Source organism: Ammodytes marinus (genome assembly GCF_949987685.1).
Source record: "Ammodytes marinus genome assembly, chromosome: 14".
Taxonomy (NCBI): Eukaryota; Metazoa; Chordata; class Actinopteri; order Uranoscopiformes; family Ammodytidae; genus Ammodytes; species Ammodytes marinus.
Window position 1 is genome coordinate 14,368,201 of NC_137218.1, and position 24,909 is coordinate 14,393,109.

At 40.0% G+C, this 24,909-nt stretch overlaps 1 protein-coding gene across 1 annotated transcript; it reads right to left on the bottom strand.

The window, feature by feature from the left end:
• Positions 1-1,006: 1,006 nt before the first annotated feature.
• Positions 1,007-20,653, bottom strand: LOC307260982 (periostin-like). Its single transcript, XM_080041403.1, has 22 exons — positions 20,414-20,653; positions 19,585-19,683; positions 14,629-14,693; positions 14,317-14,474; positions 14,045-14,209; positions 13,783-13,929; positions 12,003-12,144; positions 10,450-10,662; positions 10,199-10,333; positions 9,798-9,946; positions 9,224-9,360; positions 8,571-8,701; positions 8,351-8,481; positions 7,057-7,159; positions 6,891-6,958; positions 6,730-6,775; positions 6,608-6,643; positions 4,871-5,134; positions 4,699-4,734; positions 2,145-2,231; positions 1,938-1,973; positions 1,007-1,673 (listed from the first exon to the last, which is right to left on the bottom strand). Exons 1-22 carry the CDS (start codon positions 20,530-20,532, stop codon positions 1,618-1,620), a joined length of 2,523 nt encoding a protein of 840 aa, XP_079897529.1. The 5' UTR covers positions 20,533-20,653; the 3' UTR covers positions 1,007-1,617.
• Positions 20,654-24,909: the final 4,256 nt, after the last annotated feature.

Sequence of the window (24,909 nt, forward strand, 5' to 3'; positions counted from 1 at the left end):
AGGAAAATATGATACCGTGCAGGAAAATGTGAGTCAATAATGTGTGATAATACTTGTTCAAGTGGTACAGAGAAAATAGTGCATTGTGTAACTATTATGTAATTCCTTAAATCTGGCATGTTTTTGTGTACGACATTTATGGAGGAATTCTCACCATGCAGATTTTTTTATCATCGGGAGATGCAAAAGCAAACCTGTGCAAAATGTAGAGCTTTTAAGAAATCCTTTGAATCACTTTGTCAGATAAAGTCTATAAGTGAGTCAGGGTCAAAAGCCAAAGAGAGATTTCCAAGTGTAAATACTCAAGAGAAAGAACTGGCTCTTCACTGCTTGACATACCCTCACATTGAACCAAGATATGGTAATATTCTTGATGGGGTAACATCAATGTTGTTAGAATGTGATATACAAATGTTAAAGGAATACTTCACCCATGCGGAACCGACGTTCTATCATGATAAAATCGCTATTTTAATATAACGAATGAGGTTTGTCTTCCCTCAGTCTTTCCTCAGTCTTCCCTTGGCCCAGCTGTCCTGTTACTCCTAACCCTACATTTTACTAGAGTGATGTCACACTAGTAAAATGTAGGGTAAGACAGTGAGACCATAAAACACTCTTTCTGCCTTTTCTCAGGCTAGGATGAACCGACTTCAGAAATGTTTGCACATTTATACTACCTAGGATCTCAGAGTTCCATACACCTTCATATTCCCACCGGTGAAGTAGGTCTTTAACGGTTAAACTGGCTGATGATGGGCTTTAAACGCCTTAACCTCACCTGCTTCTGCTTTTATGTTTGTAAATTACATAACATTTAGCAAGTCTGAGATTAAATAAACTCTCAATGATGACGACACTGATGTTCCAAATAATTAAACAATTCACCAATAATTTTTTTTCATGGTGCATTTTCAGAGATGTTGTTTTATTCAATTGTCAAGACACAATATTTTATGTGAGCGCAGCTGTAAATAATAGAAAAACAATATTTCGAAGTCACGTGGACATTTTATTCGTCACTTTTTAATTGATGTGAAAACAAATCAAAAGAAAGAACCACTGAAAACTGTATAAAAATGAACTGTATCTTTTTTTATTACCATGTGATAATTTACAGAGGTACAGTACAGCATTGAATGGTAGCAAAACAGTTTTTTGTCTGTCATATTTATTAAAATGCATCCATCTTACACAATGCGAGCACCATAAAAAGTATAAAAAAACCTCCCTAGCAATCTGTTTACAAAGTGAAATGATAAAAAAAAGCTAAATTAAACAACAAAGACACTCTTAGTGGTAGAATGTACCTCACCTTACACACACCATCAACGGCAAAAGTTCAGTATTTCCCCTTCCCACTTGCATTACTTACATAAAGGGTATTCTAATTTCATTTTCTATTAACACATCATGCCTATCACATACAGTATGGTTCAGATGGAAAAGTAAACAATCATTCTTATAGACGGATTGGACAAAGAAATAGCTAGATTTGCTTTGATCTCTCCCTATTGGTCCACAGTCTTTTCAATCCTCCCGTGCTCAACCAGGAGCACAGGGCTGCATTCAGTCTCTGCGGTGAGCCCAAGGTGTTTTTTTTTCTATCTGTCGGATTCACGCCCTTGGCTTGTGGTGACGCCTGACCAGCCTTTGTCTCCTCCTCATTCCAGCTTAAAGAGGGAAAAGAATGAATGGAGGCAGTCAGAGATGTGACTTAATACAATGACAAAATAATACAGGTCAAGGAGAAAGGCTATGAGATGTGTGAAGAAAAGATGGAACAACTCAAAGGTAGACAACGAAAAGAAAAGAAATCGCAAGCGAATGATTAAAATTCCAGGAATGAACATTTGCTGGATTTCGGATGCGAAAAATTGTCAGATCCGACACCAGTGTCAATGAATGCGTCATCAACTAGGCCTATCTGTTCTTACCTGGAGCTTTCCTGGCAGCAGCAAAACCACCTCCCTCTGCAAAATGAAGAGACGGCACTGTGTCAATCGCTGCATTTGATCAAACACATGCACACACACACACACACACACACACACACACACACACACACACACACACACACACACACACACACACATGCAAGAGCTATACAGAAGCTTCGCAGATTTGCATTTTTGAGTTTTCACCTTTGATGAGTTTGGTAATTCTCTCTGAGTCCTCATCGAGCAGATTTGGGCTGCTATGAATGGTGGTGATCTTCGTGAAGTCTGGGCCTGAACATTTAAAACAAAAATCCATTAGATCTAGAAGGCAGAACATTTGTCCCTCACATACGACATCATGGACAGAGTTACATAATCTATTAAAAAGCATCACGCATTATGGTTATTGGGGAAAACTGCTTAACGCTGCCCCCTCTACTCACGCAAGCCAAAGGGCCGGTGGTAGGGGAGAACGGGGTAAGTAGGCACACTTTTTACTCTAGTGAGAATTGCTCATCACCAAAACATCTGTCAATAGCCATTCCTACATTAAATTGAAGCTTAGGGTGTTGGCTAGAAATGTGTGTCTCTCTTTTTTTCCAACTTATTGTAATGAAGAAGTAATTTACCATCAAAGACACTCTGACACATTGTGACAACCAACCCCATCAAGGGGTCGGTTGTCACACACTATGGGGTTGTTTGTCACAATGTAATCTTAATGGGAAAAATCTTAAAAAGAAGGCAAGGAGGCAGAACCAAATTTGAATGTTTAATTGCATTGTCAAGTTGACAAATAGGCCTACATAACGTTCTGTAGCCTTGGCAGCTGGTCTAGTTTGGGATGCACTGGGTTGTTTTGATTTTGTTGCCCTTTTTTCTTTTGCTTGCTAGCTGCCTTTTCCTGCTCTATTCTTTCCTTCTCTGGGGTGTCAGTGAGGATACAGCTTGACAATTTATTTCGTTATTGGGTTCCTTTTCTGGCTGCAGCCTTGAGATAACATGTGACAACCAACCCCCCAAAAAATTTGACGACCAACCCCAACTTGAATTTCTTGCTAGCATCAAGGCCAACAACCATCTGACAACTAATTAGCTTGCTAACCACAATCTAAACTATAGTTTACCCTTCACACTTTCTGAGGGTAACAAGTGTTTTGTTATAAACCCATTGTGTAAAAGCCTAGAAGAAAAATACTGAGAAGCAAAATATTTAGAATTTGACATGAAAAACACAAAACATCCTCTCACCTGAAATGCAACTGTCTTCCTCCAAGGAAGTCTATGTATGTGACCTCTGATCCCAATTCTGGACCTTTTTTATATCAACATTTCAGAGCTAGCGCGCTCTGGTGGCGAGATATAACGAATGTGACATCCAACCCATGTGACAAATTACCCCGTTCTCCCCTACTAGTGGGGCATCCCAAAAATGGCACGTTTTAAATTGCACTCCACAGCTACATTAGACAGAGAATGGGTAATAATGGGATTCCTGCCTGACTGACAATAAGTCATATAGAGAAATTAAATCATTAGGACACATGGTGAGATGACCAGAAATGTATGGTGCATTATTGGCAGTTGAAGAACATATATTTAATTGTGTTTTTCTTACAGTAAAGGAACTATGTCTGCCTAACTAGGACATTGACTGTAAAAACCACCCTTCTTCCCCTCAGCATCACTGCTGAGCCTATAAAAACATCATACACCAGAATGAGCTTGTGCTGTTTTGGTTGGTGTCTGGCCAAAGCTTGTCATAATATACTGTGCAATCCTAACTAACATAGTGTTCAACAGTGTTGGCTGTCCATTACTGTAGGATGTTATTTTAGATGATTGGTGATTCTCCCCCAACATTACAGCAGCCAGGAAGCAACATATCTGCTCCAGATATTAACCATTCATTGGCACTGCTTTCCTGTTGCTGGGCTTCTTCAGGAGCCTGACTGTGTTTAAAATATAGTGAGGTAGGACTGTTAAGAAACAACTCAGATGTTCAGTAGATGTTTGCTTCAATGAGCCAACACTGAATGCTTATCAAGAAGCTGAGGAGCTGAGGAGACAGGCTCAGGCAGCAGAAATTCTAGGAGGTAATTAGCCAACTAAAGCAGCGCAGGACATAAGCCACCTGGGTTTTTGGTTTTGTATTTGAACCACCAATCACAAGCAAAACATCCAGCCTTCAAGATATAGAAATAGCTGGAAACCAACAGCGGTAGTCAAAATAAGCAAGGCACTGTGCTAGTGACTTCAAGAGATTATGAATGGTAAAAATGGGCAGTTAATTAGTTTCCTTTTTAAAATACACTCTAACATTCTTCAATACAAAATGTTGGTTTCCACTTGTGGCGAAGTGGCTAGGGCTGTCGACCCTCAACTACTGGGTCGGTGGTTCAATTCCCCGTCTCCCCACAACATGTCAAAGTGCCCTTGAGCAAGACACTGAACACTAAATTGCTCCTGATAGTTAGCCTGCTATAAGTGTGTGAATGGAAACGTGGGAATGGGAACAGATCTCCCTTGAAAAAGAGTCTCCGGTCACAATGGGATTTACCTTTATAAATAAAAGGCAAAGGTCAAATGCATTTAACAATGGGGCACACCATGGAAATGGGGGTACCTGATGACCTAATTGATGATCACACAGGAATTGTTTAAGATAATGTGAAAATTAAATTTACAGGGGCTGTTAGGAAAGACCTGAAGGAGAATCATGCTTTTAAAGGGAGTGAACGGGTTGAGTGAAACTGACCTGTAGTTTTCGTTCCATCTATGTCAAGATCTCCACCTGCATTAAATCAAAATGGCCGTCAAGACTACAAAGACACCTTATTGAAGTCCACATTATATTATCTCCACTATCGTAAGGCAGTAGCACTCAAAATATGGACCAATAAAACTTTCTAAAATGTTTGGGAACTTACGCTCAATAGCTCTTGTAATGCTGGATGCATCTCCTTCAATGACCCTGGTCACTTTTGTGATGGAGGACTCTCCCTCGATGACTCTGGTTACCTTGGTGATTGATGGTTCTCCCTCGATGACCCTGGTTACCTTGGTGATTGATGGTTCTCCCTCGATGACCCTGGTTACCTTGGTGATGGTTGGCTTTCCCTCGATGACCCTGGTTACCTTGGTGATGGTTGGTTCCCCTTCAATGACTCTGGTCACCTGTGTTATTTCGGGGACTGTGGACAAGGATAGGTTACATGAGCGTCCCTTAATAATGAACAGTCTCTGTATTATGTGCAAATGATTGCATCACTGAAAAGAGGGATGCTTTAATAACAGCTGCTCACTTCATGGTCCAGGGAGCTGCTGTTCCATTTTTTTTGTTCAGGCATCACATTACAGACATAAAAGTCTGGGTATTTAAAGAATCCAGCCAACTGTTTGAAAATGTGAAATGTTACATAATCCCTGAACACATTTTTCTCTCTCTTTACAGCCAGTGAATTCCCACATGGGGCCATCTGTAAAACCCTACAACTCGTGTATGGAATCAGCTTCAACAGGAACTTCAGCCTCAGACATTCTTTCACCTCTTCTACATTTTCAGCTTCTGAGCGATGAATTTTTAATGTGACTATTTATTTGAGCTATAAAGAGATGAAAATCAGATGTATGTTTCCATATCAAAGGGCTTCTAATCTTTGGCCTGATGTCCCATGATACGTGACCAAGCCTGGTAATCAAAGCCAGATTCTGTCCTTTAAACAAGGTTATTAAGATGTTTTGGTCATCCATGCTGTGTAACAACATTGTTTATGTACTTTTCAACTTCAACGTTAGCTACTCAATGTAATAAAAGGGTGAATAATAAATGATGCCCTCAAAATCGGCTGCTACCCTGAGTCTCAATATTCATCAGACCTACTTTCCCTCTCTTTCTGCTGCTATTTAACAAAGACGGCGACAGAGCCTCTTGAGTAGTGGTAAACAGTTTGGCTTCTGAACACATACAACAAAGTAATGCCCACCTGTAAGGAAGGAGTGACTTTTCCTTCTCAAATTCTTAGGTCCGATGAAAGACAGAGCAGAATGAGAACTAAAATGCTAAATATAATATAACAGCTTTATTAAGTCTACCAGAAGTTCAGAACATAAAACTGCAGCCCCTTATAATGTGAGCCCCTTAAGGTCCATCCCCTCAGCTCCGATAGCTCACATAATGAGCTTAATAACCTTTGGGGACTTCATTAGACTTTATCCCTCCTATGTTACCCAATACATCAAGGCATGGTCCCATCTGTGTGGAAGTGCACTGGTACCCAGCTCAACATACTAATGAAATCCATGAGTCCACTTTGGTCACTGACCTTGTTACGCTTTGACAGCCCAATTACCTCATTTTAAAAGAGCTGATTGAATATCCCAAGAAGTCCAAGTGGACTCAAAGCAATAGTGGGGGCAGATATTCAGAGGAACAAGACAACCATGGAAGAGCCCTGCATGGAGGGCTGACATCAGGCCTCCATGTGAGAAACATAGTTTTCGCATTGCGGTTAATGAAGAACACGCTCACTTTTGAACAAAGAACATGATTTAGTTTCAAAGGCATTTATGCCCCTTATAACCGAATACATCATTTATTTAGTGTTTGATCATGATAGATTCAAAATGTTTTATTGTGTTCATGCAGTTTGTAATAGTAGCCTTACCTGTTTCAAAATAATGTGTAGTTGTGATGGTCCTCTCTGCAAATTAACACAAGTAGTTTTAAGTTATTGCAGGTGCTTTGATATTCACATCACACAGTGACATTTGGGCAAGGGAGACTTACTGATAAAGGTCAGTGGGATCTCAGAGTAAGAATATCCAGAAATAAACTAAAGAACAGAAAACACAAAATTATTGATGGACTAAGACACACCAAATAACATAAAAGTATGTGTGTTCTCTGCATATTCAGATGTACAGTATATGTGTGTTCTCTTTCCCCACCTTTATCTGGATGTACTTAATCAGCTTCTTCAGGAGGACCATGAGGTCCTGGCTGCCCACGGGAAGATCTTTAAGAAAAATGCATCATCAGGGGTACATAACTAATGCATCTAATAGCATTGCAGTGCACATTGCATTAATGTCTAACAATGTATGCTGTTCTCACCTGCAGGATATAGAACATTCTTCACTACGTGGACCACACCATTCGTTGCCATCAGGTCACTGTCCGGCACATCCACAGAATTTACATGAATAGAGTTGTTCACCTGGGAAAACCGAGAAAAAAACCATTGTATTCCTTTCTCAAGGGTATTTTCATTACAGTTTTTAAGGTCAGATTAGAATTAACAGGAATCCCAGGCAGCGTACTCCAGTGTTGGAAGTGAGTTATGAGAATTCCATTCATGACTCATGTCCTGAAACCTTGCGTAGTAAGAAAGGGATAGGTTTCCCTTCTCCTCTCCTTCCTTTCTCTCCTCACCAACTGAATTACACTACATCACTTTCAGCCTCAGTCCAATTCTTAAAAGCCTAACAACATGTTTCCATGAATCACTGTCCCCTCTATTCTCTGTACTGACCGAGGGATGACTCGTCCATTCCCCTGTCGGTGAATTATCACAAACAAGCCTTCCAGTCTTCATTCAGGATCCCTGTACCGATATGAGATTCTTGGCTGATACACCGACAGCTCGAAGAAGAGGGGTCAATACTGAGGTAATGGGTGAAATGATGGTAAAGCAGACAGAGAGAAATAGCAGGTGGGAGGGCGGAACAATGGAAAAGTGGGGAGTGGAGGGTGAATACCGAGAGTAGGAGTTGATGGAAATGACAGGAAGCCTGGTTCCATTACATCTGACCTTTCTCCAGAGATATGCATCTTTGAAGTAAAAGATAAGCAATGGCTCTTTTATGCTTGTGTTTAAATGAGAATGTGGAGAGTGTGTGTGTGTGTGTGTGTGTGTGTGTGTGTGTGTGTGTGTGTGTGTGTGTGTGTGTGTGTGTGTGTGTTTGTGTGTGTGTGTGAGGTCATTACAAATCTGATCATGTAATACGGCAGAACTAAACCCTGGACATACCCTGTGTTCCAAATTGCAAACTCTTTCTTTTTACTATTCCACATACTACAGCTGACCATAACAAGTACTGTATGTAATGTAGTTTGCATGCAGTAGTCATACAATTGGGACATACTTTTACTTATTTATTTAATTGAAAAAAAAGCATGCTGATTTCCGCACTAAAAGTGGCGACCGGATGCACATCGTAAATCTTTTTCCACCCTACTAAATAGCACAGAAGTATGGGCTTTGGAATGCACCGATAGGTAGATAGATAGGTTTCTCCTTGTTTGTGCAATGACTCTGCAAAATGCCGAAAGATGTATAAAGATTAGTCTTGTGTCTTTGATTCTGAGGACACAAATAGACACTTGAATGATGGCTAATTGTACGTACAGAGATAACTTGCAGGTTGTTGCCCTGGAGGGATTTGAGCAGGTTGGTAACTCCTCCCTCTAATCCTCCATTGATGAAGACGCCGTTACTGAAGTGGTACAGCAGAATGACCCTCAACGCATTCACATCACCTGTCAATGACAACACAAGCAACACCTATAGCTTGATATAGCAATCCCCAATCTTCAAAATGCCTAGTTCATTTGAGTGGAACACTCACTTTTGAGCAGGTCCATGTCCTCCCTACTGAGGCCATCAAAGGCATCGTCAGTTGGTGCAAAGATGGTGTAGGAGCCCTCCTGCTTCAGCAAGTCAGTCAGACCGGCTGTCTCCATCAGCGACAGGAAAATCCTACAGTACAGTATGGAATTAAATGGAGTGGGAACTTAAGAGCAATGTGCAGCTTTAGTTTTTGCACTTGGGTTATTGGAAATGATAATGTTAATGAAGGACATACATAAATAATCAAAAGCAATTCAGTAGTAGTCATTTTCAGTTTTCCATCATAGTGTGTGTTTCAGACTGTACAAAATAGGAACCCGTGTCACCAGGTTTTATATTACATTTTGATTTAACTACAAACATTGTGTTGCTCTAAGAGAAAGACAGGAGTAAAATACCATTGACATGTTCAGGATGGGACGTGAGAGTTGTGCACGTGTGTGATAACATTGATCCGCACATCTGCTTCCTCAGTTATTCATTAGATTGTTCAATGAATTACAGAACGTCCATGTTTTTTTGCACATTTTCAATCATTCTGCTCTCTCTTGCACAATGGTGCAGACCAAGTTAGGCTCCAGATTGTGTTAAATAGCAACAATTTGAAAAAACTATAGCAAAAAAGAACGTAAAATAAGAGGTTGTTCTTACTTGAACCGGCTGTCAGTAATCAGTAGGTCGTAGATTGTTTTCTCGGCAGGTTTGATGAAGGACTTCATACGATGGACGACCCCATTGCTTCCCTCTTTGCTGCCACGCGTCATACAGGCATTTTCGATGCACACAGCCTAAAAAAAGGAAGAACATTCAGGTAGCAGTGTTAAAGTTTCAAAAGTCACTGTACAAATCTGGTAACAATTTTGCTTCGGGGAGAGGGACTGTAAAACTGCCCTGTTTGATTGCAATCAATCAAAAAAAGGAATAATACAAAAGTTTCTGTGAGGAAATGAAACCCGGCTGCTTTCTAATATCGGAACCATCAGTGCTGAAACTTTGCATCTGCCAAGAGCAGAACAATAAACAGTTTTATTGCATTTGTTTACCACTGTAAGAAAGCAACATCATGTTAACACTTGGTAAGGGGCCCAGTAATGGCTTTCATACATTTCCAACATGGAAGGTGACTCCCTGCTACACACACACACACACACACACACACACACACACACACACACACACACACACACACACACACACACACACACACACACAACGTAATTCTCACAGTGCGGTAAATGAAGACTCTGAGCAGTTTGCCAGCCAATGTTTCCAGCAGCTGTCCATTGTAGAGCTCGCCCAGTGTAACTTTCAGCTTCAAGATGTGGTTTTCCAAAATGGTTTTCAGCAGGCTCTGGTCTGTTGACATCACCTCCTCTGACAAACACATAGAAAAGTAACTGATTTAAGACAACTCTGTGTAATAAAAGAGTCCTGCTAAAACATTTACTCCTGTGTGTGCCCTGAAAAGGCATAGTGGTGTGAGTATTAAGTATTAAAGTATCCATTTCTGATCTGTGTGAGACAAAATATGACTGTTCTTTCAAATCCTTCCTCAAGGTGAATTCTCTAAATAAATCAGCATGCCACTCTGCTGGCAATAAGAAACTTGTTAGGAGTTCAACTCACGAGTGAAGGCATTGTTGGGAGGAGCAAGGAGTGTGTAGTCTGTTTTGGGCCGCATGGCAGCGGCTAGGCCCAGTTCAGACACCATGTCACTGAAAGTGCTTTGGGATTCTGCAGCCAGCTCCATCACTTGCTTGGCTGATATGAATCACATAAACATGGCATGACGGTGACCACAGAAAACTGACATAGTCAAGTGATTTCATAAATGTTAGTATTTACTGAGGGAGATTTAAATGCAAAGATATGTTTACCTGAGTCAGGGATGAGCACCTTGTCGATGAGGTGGATGACGCCATTGGTGGTGACAATGTCCTTCTTCAGCACCATCTTGATGCCATTGACTGTCAAACTATCGCCGTCACAGTTGATCTCTATGGTGCTGCCCTCAGCGGTTTCATAAAACGAGCCCGCCATGATTGCTTCTGAACACTGGACACTGTTCAACAAGTGGTAGTTCACCAGGGCTGAGTAGGTTGGTCAAAGTGTGGGAGAAGGATACAGGGAGAGAAATAGTAACAGTCACTGATCAGATGCACGCTTTTATAGACTTTTTGGGTGCCTGTAAAAGTTTCTGTTATCTGGAAATGCAATGCAAGGTTTACAGATGTGATCATTACTTAACACAAACATGCATGCAGATATAGACATACATTCTATGGGATATTTGGGAAAAATCTAGGCCCGTCTGTTAACATTTAGACATGGGATTACACCTTCGACTTAGTCCAAATTTCAATCTTAGCAAGCAGATAACTGGCCTGGAAAAGCAATCCCCAATGACTACATGAAATAATCTTCCAAACCCACAAAAATTCAAATGAAATCACTGTCACACTGCACGCCAAATTACACTGTGGCCCAAACCTTGCCTTTCAAAAAAAAAGGCACAAGGCTCCATCTCGTCTTTGCTTTGGAAGCTGTTCATACATGGTTGGTCAGCAAAGCCTGTTGCCAAGTGTCTGAGAATTCATTTGAGGTTATATTGTGTTCCCAGAGGTGGCCACTCCACTGAAAACACCGCACAATTGGCCTCACGTTAAAAGACTTGGCAGGCCAGTGACTCAGCAAATAAGCAGACAAGCTGCCACTGTGGAGACATGGGTATCGAACTTTAATAGTCTGGTTAGTGGACATGCTTGTGTGTGTGGGTGTGGGTGATTGGCTATCTGCTCCTCTATTACTGGGGAATTTGGTGGGTATCTAATTTTAGACATTGCTCAAATTAAATTTGGCGGCACGATTTGGGTTCGCTTGAGGTCAAATGAATGTTAGATGTCAAAATGATCAAGACATAAACCAGAATACTGTAAGCGTCTACAGCCCTTTCCAGCAGTTCTTTGACAACTGTTGTGGCCCAACAACAGTTGTCGATATATTTTACTGAAAAACAAAAATGAAACTCTTGTTGGTGCAAGACGAGAAGTCGTATAATCTCCAAACTCACTGAAATACGATTATTTGGGATTCATGAATATCTCTCCAAAAATCTTGATCTAATCATATCAATATTTAAATGTAAACTCCTTTCTGCTTTTGGCACCAGAGTCAGGGTATACCCAAAGTCAATAGGATTCATCCACCGGGGACCATGAAAGTAAAAGTGAACCCTGCTTCATGGTAATCCATCTAATTTGGTTGCGGTACTTCAATCTGTACCACAGTGGTGAAGTACCAACCATCTGTCCTGCTGGCAATGCCATCCCTAAAACAATCCCGGTTTAACCACTCCAACCCCTGCACACCATAATCAACCAATTAATTTGTATACTAGTAGTTTACATCATCATCACTGTATCAAATGTACCTGCAATAACAGCCTTATCTTCCAAGATACGTTCCAAGTAGCCGGGGCCCAATTCCTCAAAGGCTTTGTTGGTGGGGGCAAACAGAGTATAGTGGCCAGGTTGTTCCAGCTTGTCCATCATACCAGAAGCCAATGCTGCAGCCTGGGTAACAACAAGTCAGTTTGGCTCACATCATTTTCAATTCTTACTGTTCTTAAATCAGTTTTGTAATTCTTTTAAGCACAAAAGTTTTCCTTCTTACCTAGGGGGCAAAACCCCTTTTTTTTGAAAAACAGACATGGAGCGTTGTAAAAGGTTGTTCACCAGAAATGATATCCAGGACCTTCCAGGATCCCAACCTGGGTGGACAACCTGGTCAACTAGCTACTGGAAAGCTACAGGGGGCCGACATAGAGCAAATCAGAACCACTGTTTAAGTGAATGGGGATGGGCTAATAAAGGAATTTTTTAAACTTATAGATATCATTATGAAACTTTGCAAGTTGATTACTGACATTAAAACAACAACTCTTTGTATTACAGTATTTTCCAAAAAGTTTGAATAAATATGAAAAATCATCAATATCTTACTAATGATGCTACATTTGCATATCTGCAAAGCCCCAAAATCTAGATGTTGGACAAAAGCAGAGTCAATTTGTTTTTACATTTTTAAAACAAAACAAGTGTCCAACTGCCTGAAGCTTTTCCTAATCACAGTTCAAATTTGATCAATAACCCATAGAAAATGAATTTTTTACACTGTTTTTTCCAAGGGAATGTCTAGCCGTTTCCTAAAATACCAGCTGGAGACTCCAAAAGGACACTTTTGGTCCATAGCACATGAAATGTAACTGTGTAAAAAAATTATTTTCTATGGGTTATTGATCAAATTTGAACTGTGATTAGGAAAGGCTTCAGGCAGTTGGACACTTGTTTTGTTTTCAAAATTTAAAAACAAATTGACTTTGTTTTCTTCCAACATCTAGATTTTGGGGCTTTGCAGATATGCAAATTTACGCATCATTAGTAAGATATTGATGATTTTTCATATTTATTTAAACATTTTCGAAAATACTGTAATACAAAAAGTTTTTGTTTTAATGTCATTGATCAACTGGCAAAGTTTCATAATGATATCTATAAGTTAAAAAAATTCCCCATTAGCCCATCCCCATTCACCCCCATTCACTTAAACAGTGGCTCTGATTTGCTATGTCGGCCCGCTGTAGCTTTCCAGCAGCTTGTTGACAAGGTTGTCCACCCAGGTTGTGATCGTGGAAGGTCCTAGATGTCATTTTTGGTGAACAACCTTTTACAACGCTCCATGTCCATAAAATCACTTTGCCCCCTGGGTATCTCACCAGTTTTCAATGATCAGCTTAAAGGTGCTAGGAGGAACTTTTAAATATTTCTGAAAAAGTCTGATTTTTACTCTAATGATCATAAATGACATGTTACAGCAAACCAGACCATCAGTGCAAATAATGCTTTTTATTTTTTCATTTATTTTTTGGCATTTTTGCTTTTTATTAGACAGATTTTGTAGAGACAGAGGTGAAATGGGGCAGAAAGGGGAAGACATGCAGAGAACTGAGCCCTTACCCACTGCGCCATGGGCGCCCCCAAAATAATGCTATTTTTATATAGTTTTTCTTAATGCCTTTGTCATGGGTATTCTCAACCAGAAACAACAGCTGTCGTAGTAAAAACACTATCACTTTTGTCCAAAGAGGGAGCAAGAATGAACACAAACTGAAAGTTCCTTGGAGCACCTTTAAAGTCTGTCATTTGGCTTACATTGAAGGAGGAGAGTTCATCGTCGACATCCAGGACGTCCTTGATGGTTCTGCCCACTGCGCTGATGACCCGGTCAATGACATGCACCACACCGTTTGTGGCCACCTGGTTACCATGGATGATCCTGGCACAGTTCACTGTCACAATCTGCACAGAGGAAAGGTTTGTATTTAACAAAGACCATTATTGTAATCTGAAGTCCAAGTATTGACATAATTCAAAAACAAAATCTTGTGCATATCAACACGGTGCTTGAACTGACCCCATTTGAGTAGTGGTTTATAAAGAGCCCCAGGTCATTGTACATGGATTGGACAGTCATGTCATTCTTCATGTCTTTGGTAAGAAGACGGCGGTTCACCATGTGAAAGTGAAGAGCGTTGTACAGCTCGATGTTCACGTTGCTCACCAGTGCAGCCCGTGCTTCCTGGGGGAAATCACACCATCATTAAAATGGCAAAAAGTGTCAGTCATCATTGTACTTTTTTTTTGCATTCACCTATAAAAGAAGTTTAAAACCTCCAGTCTACTTACAGGGTCCAGCTGATCCCAGGCGTCATTGCTTGGTGCAAACATGGTGAAGGAGCCTTTGCCCTCAATTTCCTCTCTCAGCTTGGACATGTCAGAGTATTGCTGTGTGGTCGTAGCCTTCACCAGCCCCAGCGTACCATACACGTTGTCAATGGGGGCCACTGGGGGGAGGGGGAGGGGCAGAGGAATTGTTCATTGCGTAGAAACAGACTAATTGATATTTCTGAATTGACTTTGAATCAACCCGTAGTGTTTTTACATGGGATAACAAGATAGACACACCACAGACAGGGGGTTGTGGTGGGATCCACCTACCTGCAGGACATCCTTTCATGCCCTCCAACTTCATGTAACCAGGACAGCACTCATATAGGACCACACTTCCAAAAAGAAAAAAAAAAAAAACAGCACATTAGCTGATATTGAAAACACATGATTACCCATACTATGGTACTGTCTGAGTCTGAATTATTATGAGTAGCTATTTCTGCAAGAAGAAATTTGGGAATGTCACTTACAAAAACAAAACAAATATATGATTGATCAAAGCCAATTTGAATGTCGGAGCAGACAAAAGTGACAGTGTGAGGTAACTTCCAAAAAAGCAAGCATTGTCAGGGAGAATAACATTTTAAAAAAGGCAGCTACAAAACATACATTTATATAAAAGTGGTTTGGCTTCAACAAGAAAAACTGGCACATAGTAGCCTACTGCACAGCTCCCAGCAGGCCAAACACAGAGAAAAGCTGGACAGGACTCAGAAAGAAAGACTAGCCCTAGACACCTGGACAAGAGATGGCAAAAAACTAAGAAATTAGTAAGCAAAGCCGTAGCTCAACAGCCCGTATTACGTAAAGGGGTTCTTCCTTGGGCTGTCACAGACGTCAAATATAACAGTATAATAGTTTCAGAAACGACATGGAAGCCACACATTACGAAGGAAAAAAAAAGCTTGCCAGTATATACTTTATATTAATTTTGATAGTGAATATGTTACATGAAGTCTGGACATGAAACTTGACCTGGATACACAGACTGCTTCTTGTGCCCATGTCATTGATGTAGATTTTGTAGTGGAAGGAACAGCTTATGAGCATTTCTGCAAACAGACGTCAAAGAAGTAAAAACATCCGGGCAGGAAGCTGAAAGGATCTAGCTATCACTAAGCACACTGAAGGAGCTGTGCAGCTGTTGTATGTTCGTACGGTTTACAGGAGCTCAAGTTGCACTTTATTGCAATGTTATGAATCATGGAATGAGGTACGACAAGACTAAGTATTCTGTAAAATGTAGGTTTAATGGGGGAATAAATTATATTTTTCCAGTAGGTTTTTAATGAAAACAAACCACTAATGGTAATCAAAGCAGACATTCGATTGGGATTTATTCCAAACTAACACGAATATGCCAAGATGCAAACAAGCTAGACAAGAGTCAACATTGGACACTCCACAATTATCCACCAGAAAAAAACAACCAGCCTTGGAGTTCCTGAATGCCCGAAAACATTTAATTGGGGTTTAACCCGAAGCACTTCATAAGTTCCAGTTGGAGCTCTCAGTGTGTTTGCTAAAGAGGTTTGCTCAGAGAGACACATTTCCTGCGATCAGAGGTAGAGTTTCCTGCTTTTTGTTATCCAAAGGGAAAATACTGTTTCCTCATGAACTCTTTGCTTTCACTACATGATTCCCAGCAGTTGTAGTAATATATTATGCAAGAGCAAATCACTCCCTTCACAGCCAACATCGAATACACACACACACACACACACACACGCACAAGAAGCGACATCACTCACTCTCTCTCTTCAACTCCCTAAAATGACTCACATGTTTGGGCAAATGTCTCTAATCCACTCTATTCAGCATTCGGGTGTTTATGGAAAAAAATGTGTGGTGATATAAGTCTGAAGGCTGTGAATTTGCTGTTTTTGTGCACATACTGTATAGCCTTGTTACTTTTATCGCAATTATTCTATGCTTTGACACTAATTGTTATAATGTAAAATACATATATATATATCCATGCACAGCTGGCTGTCACAAATGGATGAAGTCTTGGCTCCCTAGCAGCGGTCTGACAGGATAATGGATGCAGTGCAGACCACAGACAGAACTGGCCAGCACGCTGCAGCCAGGGCCTTTGGCAGTGTCACTGCAGGAACCAGCTCAATGTGGCTTACAGATGACCAGATGTGCAAGCACAGGGAATGAGCACACACACACACACACACACACACACACACACACACACACACACACACACACACACACACACACACACACACACACACACACACACAGACTGTATTCACGCAGAAGCACTGGTTGGAATCAGATAAAACTTTACTGTTTTTTCCTGTTATGTCATCAACCATGGTGTTGGTATCCTGAATATTATGCCAAACATACACAGTAGGTATGGGCGGTAAGCCAAAGAGAGCCACTGCAGGCTTGAGATTTTGTCTATTTTGCTTCTTGTTTCGAACTCGTATAAATAAAAGTTTTAAAACGTACATTAAAACGTGTGTCTTTTAATAAACCGTGTCCGTTTGTTTCTGGATACTTCTCCTAACCATCTTAAAAGGCCATGATCTAAATATTATTTTTTTCAATACTCAACAATCCTAACTTCTAAAGCACATCAACTTAACATATACTCATTCTTAGCTCTATTCTGAAGGTTTTGACAAAAGGATTTGTTCATATGTTGTAATTTCTTTTTACCTGTACAGCCTTTTTTAAAATTTTTAAATAATAAAAGGCTGTATATAAAATCTGTTCTGTTAAAACTGCCGACACTAATATATTGTAAAAATTAAATAAATATTTGAATTATGGCTTTATCTAATTTTTTTTTTACTATTGACAATATTTTATATTCATTCAAAACTTTTAATTTTTTTTAAAAACAACATAATAGTTTTAATGTAAGCAATCACCCCGCAAGGTTTCAACTGTCATTTCAAAATGTTACCCTCGTCAAAAGTGTCTCGCCATAAAATGCCATAGCTTGATCACAAATGATTTTCAAGCATGTGTCCTCTGTTCCCTGCGTCTTTTGTCCATCAACTACAGCACAACACTTTGTAGAAAATTGCTTCCACCTGAACCTCCAGCAGCTCACTTCAAGAGTTCCTTATGGGAAATTGAGTGATTAAGAAATCCCTATGGTGCCATTTAACTCCAGAGTAAATAAGAAGGACACAGTGCAGGTTGGGATAGCATCAACATAAGCCGTTCTTCTTTATAGGAGTTTCTCAGTGATCAAGTCCAGATATTACTTCTACCGCTGCAGCCCCCAGAGCTTGTTGGAAAGCCGGCCTGCAGCATGAGAGCCATAAACACCCATTCCTAATCTCTCATCAACACCAAATCCAACTCAGACATCACCACAGCTGGGTGGATTTCCTCCACTGCCTCTGAACAATGTTCCCTCTGTGACCACAGACCGACAAGAGAGAGAGAGAGAGAGAGAGAGAGAGAGAGAGAGAGAGAGAGAGAGAGAGAGAGAGAGAGAGAGAGGAGAGAGAGAGGCAATGTTTCTTCAGGCTTTCCTTTGTCAGCTTCTTCTCAGTTTCTCCCAGGTGTATTTTCTTGTTATTTTACATATTAATATATTTATATTATTATTTAAATTATATATTTAGAATTAATTGCCGAGGGAAATTTGAGTGGACAAAATTGAGTTTATTTATTGAATTTGTTTGCAGAAATATATTTCAATATATATTTAAGAATGTATAAATAAATATGTAAAACAAATATACAGTATATATCAGGTTAAATGAGATTTTAAGTTAATGTTTCTTTATTGTAGCAATCCAAAGGAAAAAAAAAACAACTATACGTCTTTGCCACCTCAGAAACCATCAAAGAGAAAGAAACCACATCAGGAGCCACCTTTCCGCTATGGTACCCACATTACATTATCTGGACTTTTTGTTTAACTTTATTTTTTTAATTTATTGCTGGCTGTGCATGTGAAGTTATCTCAGTATAATCCCTCGCGGCACCGAGGTGTGTTTGGAGAAAATGACTCACATCTTCGATCAATCACTCTTTCCTTCCTTCTCTCACTCATCGCTTTGTTGTCAGGCTTATCTCAACACAGCAGCAGGTGTTACATCTGATTGCATGACTAAGAGACGGTGCAAATGTATGTGGCGCAAGTGTGCATGTACAACTGTATGTGCATCTCCCACTAGTCTTTGGTCACTTAGAAGGTGGAATAGCTCCGTTCGAGCCTTACACTCCATTAGCGTATCAGCTATTTTCCTGTTCTTTATCGACTCATTCTGCACATTATGCCACACAAAAAAGATTATTATGCCACACAAAATGATTGCAACGACTAAAATGCATTGCAACATGCCCTCTAAGATGATATGTCCAGCAGAAGTCCTAAAATATAAAAACAGTTCTACAAGCTACTCTTTTGGCAAATTAATATCTTCAGATTTGGCATTCTCCAATCAGTAAAACTTTTTTTTATAGTTTATTCCCGAATTGCTCAACAGCTATACAAAGGAGGATGCACATACAGACAGCACAGATTAAGTACCATCTACCCATTCCAGGAACCCCAAACTATTGCTGAAAAAATACATCCTCTGTTCTGCCAAACTGCAATACATTGCAGGCCTATAAGATGAATCTTCCCTAAACACCTAAACAAATGGGACATCCATCATTGTTAACAAGAGTTTACAACATTGACAGGCCTACGATAGAGTGGATCAACGACCCGCAGGCTACACAGCATGCCCAGACCTGAGAGGAGGGGAGGGGTGCTCAGAAACAAAGAGAGATAGATAAACTTTATATATAGGTTCCTTATGCTGGAAACTCAGAGTGTGAAATCAATTTATAAAGGGAAAACATATGTTTGTGTGTTGAGCTAAAGTTCTATTAAAAACATATGCCTGCATGATGAGATGCTTGCCTCATTCTCCTCTCTTTCCATGTTTAAACAATCTCTCAACCTCCTTCGATAGAAATCTTCTCAAATGTCTTTATCTTTCAGAGAAGAAGTGAGACAGAAAGAGCCAGCAAGGAACAGAAAACGGGCTGACCTTTGCTGTTTAAAACAAAATTTCAAGGGGATCAGTGCAGCTTAACACATACCTGTATACAGTATGTTTACCTAACTTGAAAGTATTCTGAAATATGGCGGTCAATGCAAGATGCAGGATTTTGTGCAAAGAAAGAGTAAAATAATTGAACAAAATAAAATATATGGAACCATTCAATCGTTTGGTAAAGACTTACGCCTTCTTGCCACAGATGGAGGCTTTGTACCAGGACCTACATGTGCTGAAGTACTTCTTTTGAGAGCCCTGGACCTGCTGCAGAGCGCACACATTGGGACTGTAAAAAGAAAGAAGGGTGGGGGGTGGGGGGGGGGGGGGGGGTGACAAAGAAAGTGAGAAGCAGTGGTAAGAGAGTTGTTGAGTGAAGGTATGACACAGGGAGGGGCGCACGCAGCAGGTAAAGAAACACATCCTTTATACATGTCCAGGCTTATGCACAGAACACTTCTTAACAATGAACATCTTTCAGCTTTCATTTTGTTTGAAGAAGCATTCATTTGAAGCTTATACCTAAAAACCTTATTTTAGTCTGTTCTAATCGCTTATTTCTTAACAGGGATTCATTTTGGAAAGAAACGAAAACAGTTCGAAAAAAAAGATAACTTCCTTCAATTTAAATGAAAACAAATAAACTCAGAATCAATTTCAAACATCAAACCTGAGAGCATTAATTACAGTAGAAGAGTGAATGAATGTGAGAGACACTATTGAATTTTCCATTAGGCTTGAATCAATGTTTTCCTCAATCTGGCTGACCTGTTTTCTAAAATCATGATCGAGCGGTCTATGTGATCCAAAACCACCTTGAAACATAGCACGGATATTAAAAAAATAATCTGACACACGCGGCCTTGCACATTGGCACCCGTGTGTCAGCTTGTCATTAATCAACATATGTTCTCACATCTGCAGACAAATTAAAACCGCTTTGATTAAAACCTGAGTAAAAAAAGGCAATACTTGTTGTAGTGTTATATGAAGGTATATCACACATCCCATCTCCTTACCCTTCCTTCCTGGCCCTAATGCGACTGTGGGTGACTATCTTGTCATAAGCAGAAGAATCCACGCTCCCCATAGAGCAGAGTGCCACCAGCACTAAGGTCACCACGAGCTGCGGATGCATCCTGGAGGGAGTTATCACTTCACACACACACTCTTGTCCTTTTAAACCCCTACACACACAGACAACACACACACAAACACACAGGCCCGCAATCCCACAAAAAAATTACACGGGGAGTATATGGGAGTGCAAGTGAGACAGGGAGCTTTTATACCAACAAGTCTCTCTCTCTCTCACACACACACGCCCGTACCCACCCACTCTCTGTCTGTCTTTTCCATACCATGACGTCCTGCACTCACCCGCACACACCCTTTCTCTTTAGTCAGACACCCTCCCTCCTGCTCTGAACTCCAGCAAGGGGCTTATTGTCTCCCTCCCTCCCTCAAGTTGTTTCACATGTATTTCCTGTGACTTTCTTTTAGCACCATCACATCCCAGAGCACCAAGGACACCCTGTAACTGGAAAATGCACATTGATTCACACTCATTTGAGATAATGACCCCTTGTTTTCCCAAATTCTAAATTGTCCTTTAAAAGGAGAGTCAGGGGATCTTGAGATCGCTTGTTGACAAAATCACTTTTTGGCAAAATCAGTCTTCTCCAGAATCCCCGACCCCACCTTGGACAATCTGTTACTGTTTTAAGTGGGGACCACACTAGGAGAGCCCATTGCGGTTGCAAGATGCACCAAAATGTCATTTTGAGACAGCAGGATGCAGTTAGAATAAGGCAACTCGACACACACATACACACACACACACACACACACACACACACACACACACACACACACACACACACACACACAGGGAGTAAGCATCACTCATTTGGCAACCAAATTTCAGAGTTACATATCCTGATATGTTTGCTTGGAAAGAAGGCTGTAAATCAAACTCAAAGACCAATGGTGACGCATTTACGTTTTTCGTTTACAAATGTCTTGACAGAAGCCTGACTGTTTTGTATCATCATCCGTACCCCTGGGATAGCGCTCTCCTCCTCAAGCTCTTTTTTAAAATGAAGACTTCATTTCCACCTGGCTTTCCTCCTCTTTACTCCTTCATCCTCCCTGCTGTCATGTTCCTCGTTCATCATCTCAGCTTTTCCCACCGGTCCAAACGTTTCTGGAGCCAGATCTGATAGAGCTTCAAAGGGAATACTCTTGGCTGGCTCTTCTGACGCCCTCATGTACGGTCTTGACTTGTGACCAGATACTGGAGACAAGCATGTCATCCCTCCCTGGATGATTTCCATTCATTGAATTAAGACCTTAAATCTTACGGTTTATTTCAAAATTGTCACCACAGACAGTATTTTCAGATAAAGGCAGACCTATACATGTTTTGTTTTTCATACAATAAATGCATACGGTTATGACGCAGTAAAGCAATGTTTTATGTGATCATCCTATTAATAAAATCATATTTCACTGAAGCCCCATTTATCAGCTCAGAATTACAACAAAGATGTCCTACTTTCAGCACAGTGAGGACAGCAGCATTCAGGAGACTGAGCCGTCTCCAACAGGGCAACTGCAAATGGAATTTACAGAGATTTAAACCTAAGACAAAGCTTTAAGATACATGATTTAAAACCCTGTTGTTGTTGTTGTTGTCAGAGAGGAAGTGGAGAAGAGGACCTCCATCCTATCATGACATCTCCCCCTAGTGGGAAGGACTTGTAAGTACAGACATTTGTGAAATCAGCTACTTAGATAACAGACCTTTTAAAATATGTACCAACAAACACAACACATTTGAGACAAAAAAAACTTCTGCACAGTAGAGTCTGCACTATAATCGACTTAATAATCAAATACTCAAATATGTTACACACCTTCTTCTACATTTTTCACACAGGTCATATGTTATACGTCATCTGAGGTAAGAATACATAATTCAATGCAGAGAAAATTGTCAAGGAAACAATATGCTCACCTTGATCAAAAAGACAATATAATCTGATTTTAATTTAATTAAAAAATTATATAAAAAATGTTATTCAACATGTTTTTGTTGAACCCATATGCGGAATATTTAGGGAATCTAATTTAAATGTGAAAAGAACAATTGAAAGCCACAAATTAACATGTTGAAATATTATGTAGCATTACATGTTGATTCTAGTCCCAAATAAGATTTAGACATGTATGTTGTGTTCCTGCTATAGCTCAGAGCTATTCATACCTTTCTGCATCTGCCTGGTGCAGTGCTTCACAAACCCAGGAGCACATCAGCACTACCTTTTGATCACACATTGAGTGCAGTTTCATCACTTGTTAAATATTTAATCTGGTTTTCACTTGCCTGCCTGGTCACTTGTTCACACAGATAGAAATTGCAGACCACACAGACGAGCAATGTTAAAACTCAATTTAACTGTTTTATGTTCAACATGTTCTCATCTGTTAAATGTTTGAAAGAAGCATTGAAGACAGTAGGTTACATGTAACTGAATGGAAGACTTTGTATCAAGAGCAGAATCTATGCTAGATTCATTAAACATATAAATATTTCTGGATTGCCAGATGGTTCACTGAGCTAATGCTGAGGCATAGATGATTTATAATCTCAGAATAAAACAAGTTTCACTCTTCTCTACAACCATAGGTTGTATGTGGGTCCTATGCAGGACAGGGTACTATAGTATAATTCCTTTTTTCATTGATATCAAAATGGAAAAAACGGAAAACTTCTGTTGGTTTCAAACCAAAAACGGACTAAATTGGTTTTTTTGTCTGAATCGAAAAACAAACAGAACTGCCCAATGTGTCGTCTCTGTACTATAGTATAATTCCTTTTTTCATTGATATCAAAATGGTAAAAACGGAAAACTTCTGTTGGTTTCAAACCAATAACGGACTGAATTGTTTTTTTTGTCTGAATCGAAAAACAAACAGAACTGCCCAAAGTGCTCCGTTTTTCGTTTTTGCCGATACCTTTGAGCCATTTTCGATTTGAATTGAAGAAGGAAATGACTGCCAGCTGATTCCTTTTTTGATTTTGTGCTCAAAACGAAAAACGAAGTCACGTGGTGTCAAACAGGAAAGAGGTCCTGTGTCATGGCCGCCGTCAAATTGTGTCCTTCAAAATAAGAGCATTGCTATCTGGTGTGTGGAAAACGTTTTTTTTTTTTTTTTTTTAATAATGAAGAATACAGAGCTTTATTTACAGTTTAATATATATAGGCTGTTGTCAAATAGTTATTTATTGTTGGCTATATGATGCAGTATAACCAATTGCTAACCCATTGTGTAATGTAAAAGAAAAAAAAGACTTAGGAATCAAACAGATAAACAGTCATGAGAGGATTTTTTTTTATTGATGCTGCTCACCTCTCTGCTCACCTCTCTTTAACTATATTTGTTGACCCAAACAGACGGAAAATTATTTCATTGAACACACACACAAATAGGCCTAATATCTTCATTTGTGTTAACATTTCCATACAATACAATTATTGAACACATACAGGCCTACTGGTAGAAGCAAAGCTCTGGTAACAAGAATGAGCAGAAAGAACAGTGGGTTGAGAATTGTCCTTTACTATTAAGTCCACAACTCAACTCAACTCAACTCAGTGACAGTGTGGTCTTCATGGTACAGAATATGATGGCCTAGGCCTACTAGACAGCTTGAGTCTGATTGGTAGGATTGTTATTTTTTAAAAGGTGAACAATCAACCCAGTCTTACAGTGAAATGTGTTCTAACTACGTTGACACACAGCACATTAATTTAAATTGTAGGCTAAGAAAAATACTTGATAATCTCATAATTGCAGGGCTGTTTTTGTGAAACTATTATTAATTGAGCTGTGGGCCACCATATTAGTAAACACTTCACTGTGAGACCAGGATGAAACCTTATAGGCCTATATAAACTTATATACTATCTATGGTTGAAACATTTGATCTATTGAAATCAGTTGATAAATAAGAGAACAGCGCCCTCTAGGGTCACACATTCTGATGGGTCACAGTTTGCAGTGCAGCGGAGCTGAGCCTTCGTCTTCACCAGCAGAGGGCGCTCTAGGCATTACACTTGGCTGGATCGCGCCCGGCCCGCGAGGTAGTCAGTTCATGACGAGCCCATGGACGAGCCAAGCCAACGAGCCAAGCCAACGAGCCAAGCCAATGCCAACAAGAGAGCGATCATTAATATGCACTGTGTTTATGTTTCCATCCACAGGTAAGCTGGTTAGATATGATACCCTGACTAGTGTATTAGAGCTTAGACTTGTACTTGTGGCATTAATAGTAAACATTGAATTTGACCCCGTGTGATGTATGTGTATTCGCCATTATTTACGATCGCGGGCGCCGATAGCAATGACACGGCTAATTATTAAGCTAGGCACGTCCTGTGTGGGGCCAAGACGAGTGTAATAACTATTCCTAGCTATGTATGTTTGGAGCATGGGAGGGATGACTGAC

Coding starts and splice junctions, on each gene's coding strand:
- LOC307260982 (XM_080041403.1), bottom strand. CDS start 20,532: ATGCATCCGCAGCTCGTGGTGACCTTAGTGCTGGTGGCACTCTGCTCT. Junction 14,694..19,584: donor TCCATCTGTGGCAAGAAGGC/GTAAGTCTTTAC, acceptor TCTTTTTGGAAG/TGTGGTCCTATATGAGTGCT. Junction 9,361..9,797: donor GAGTCTTCATTTACCGCACT/GTGAGAATTACG, acceptor TCCTTTTTTTAG/GCTGTGTGCATCGAAAATGC.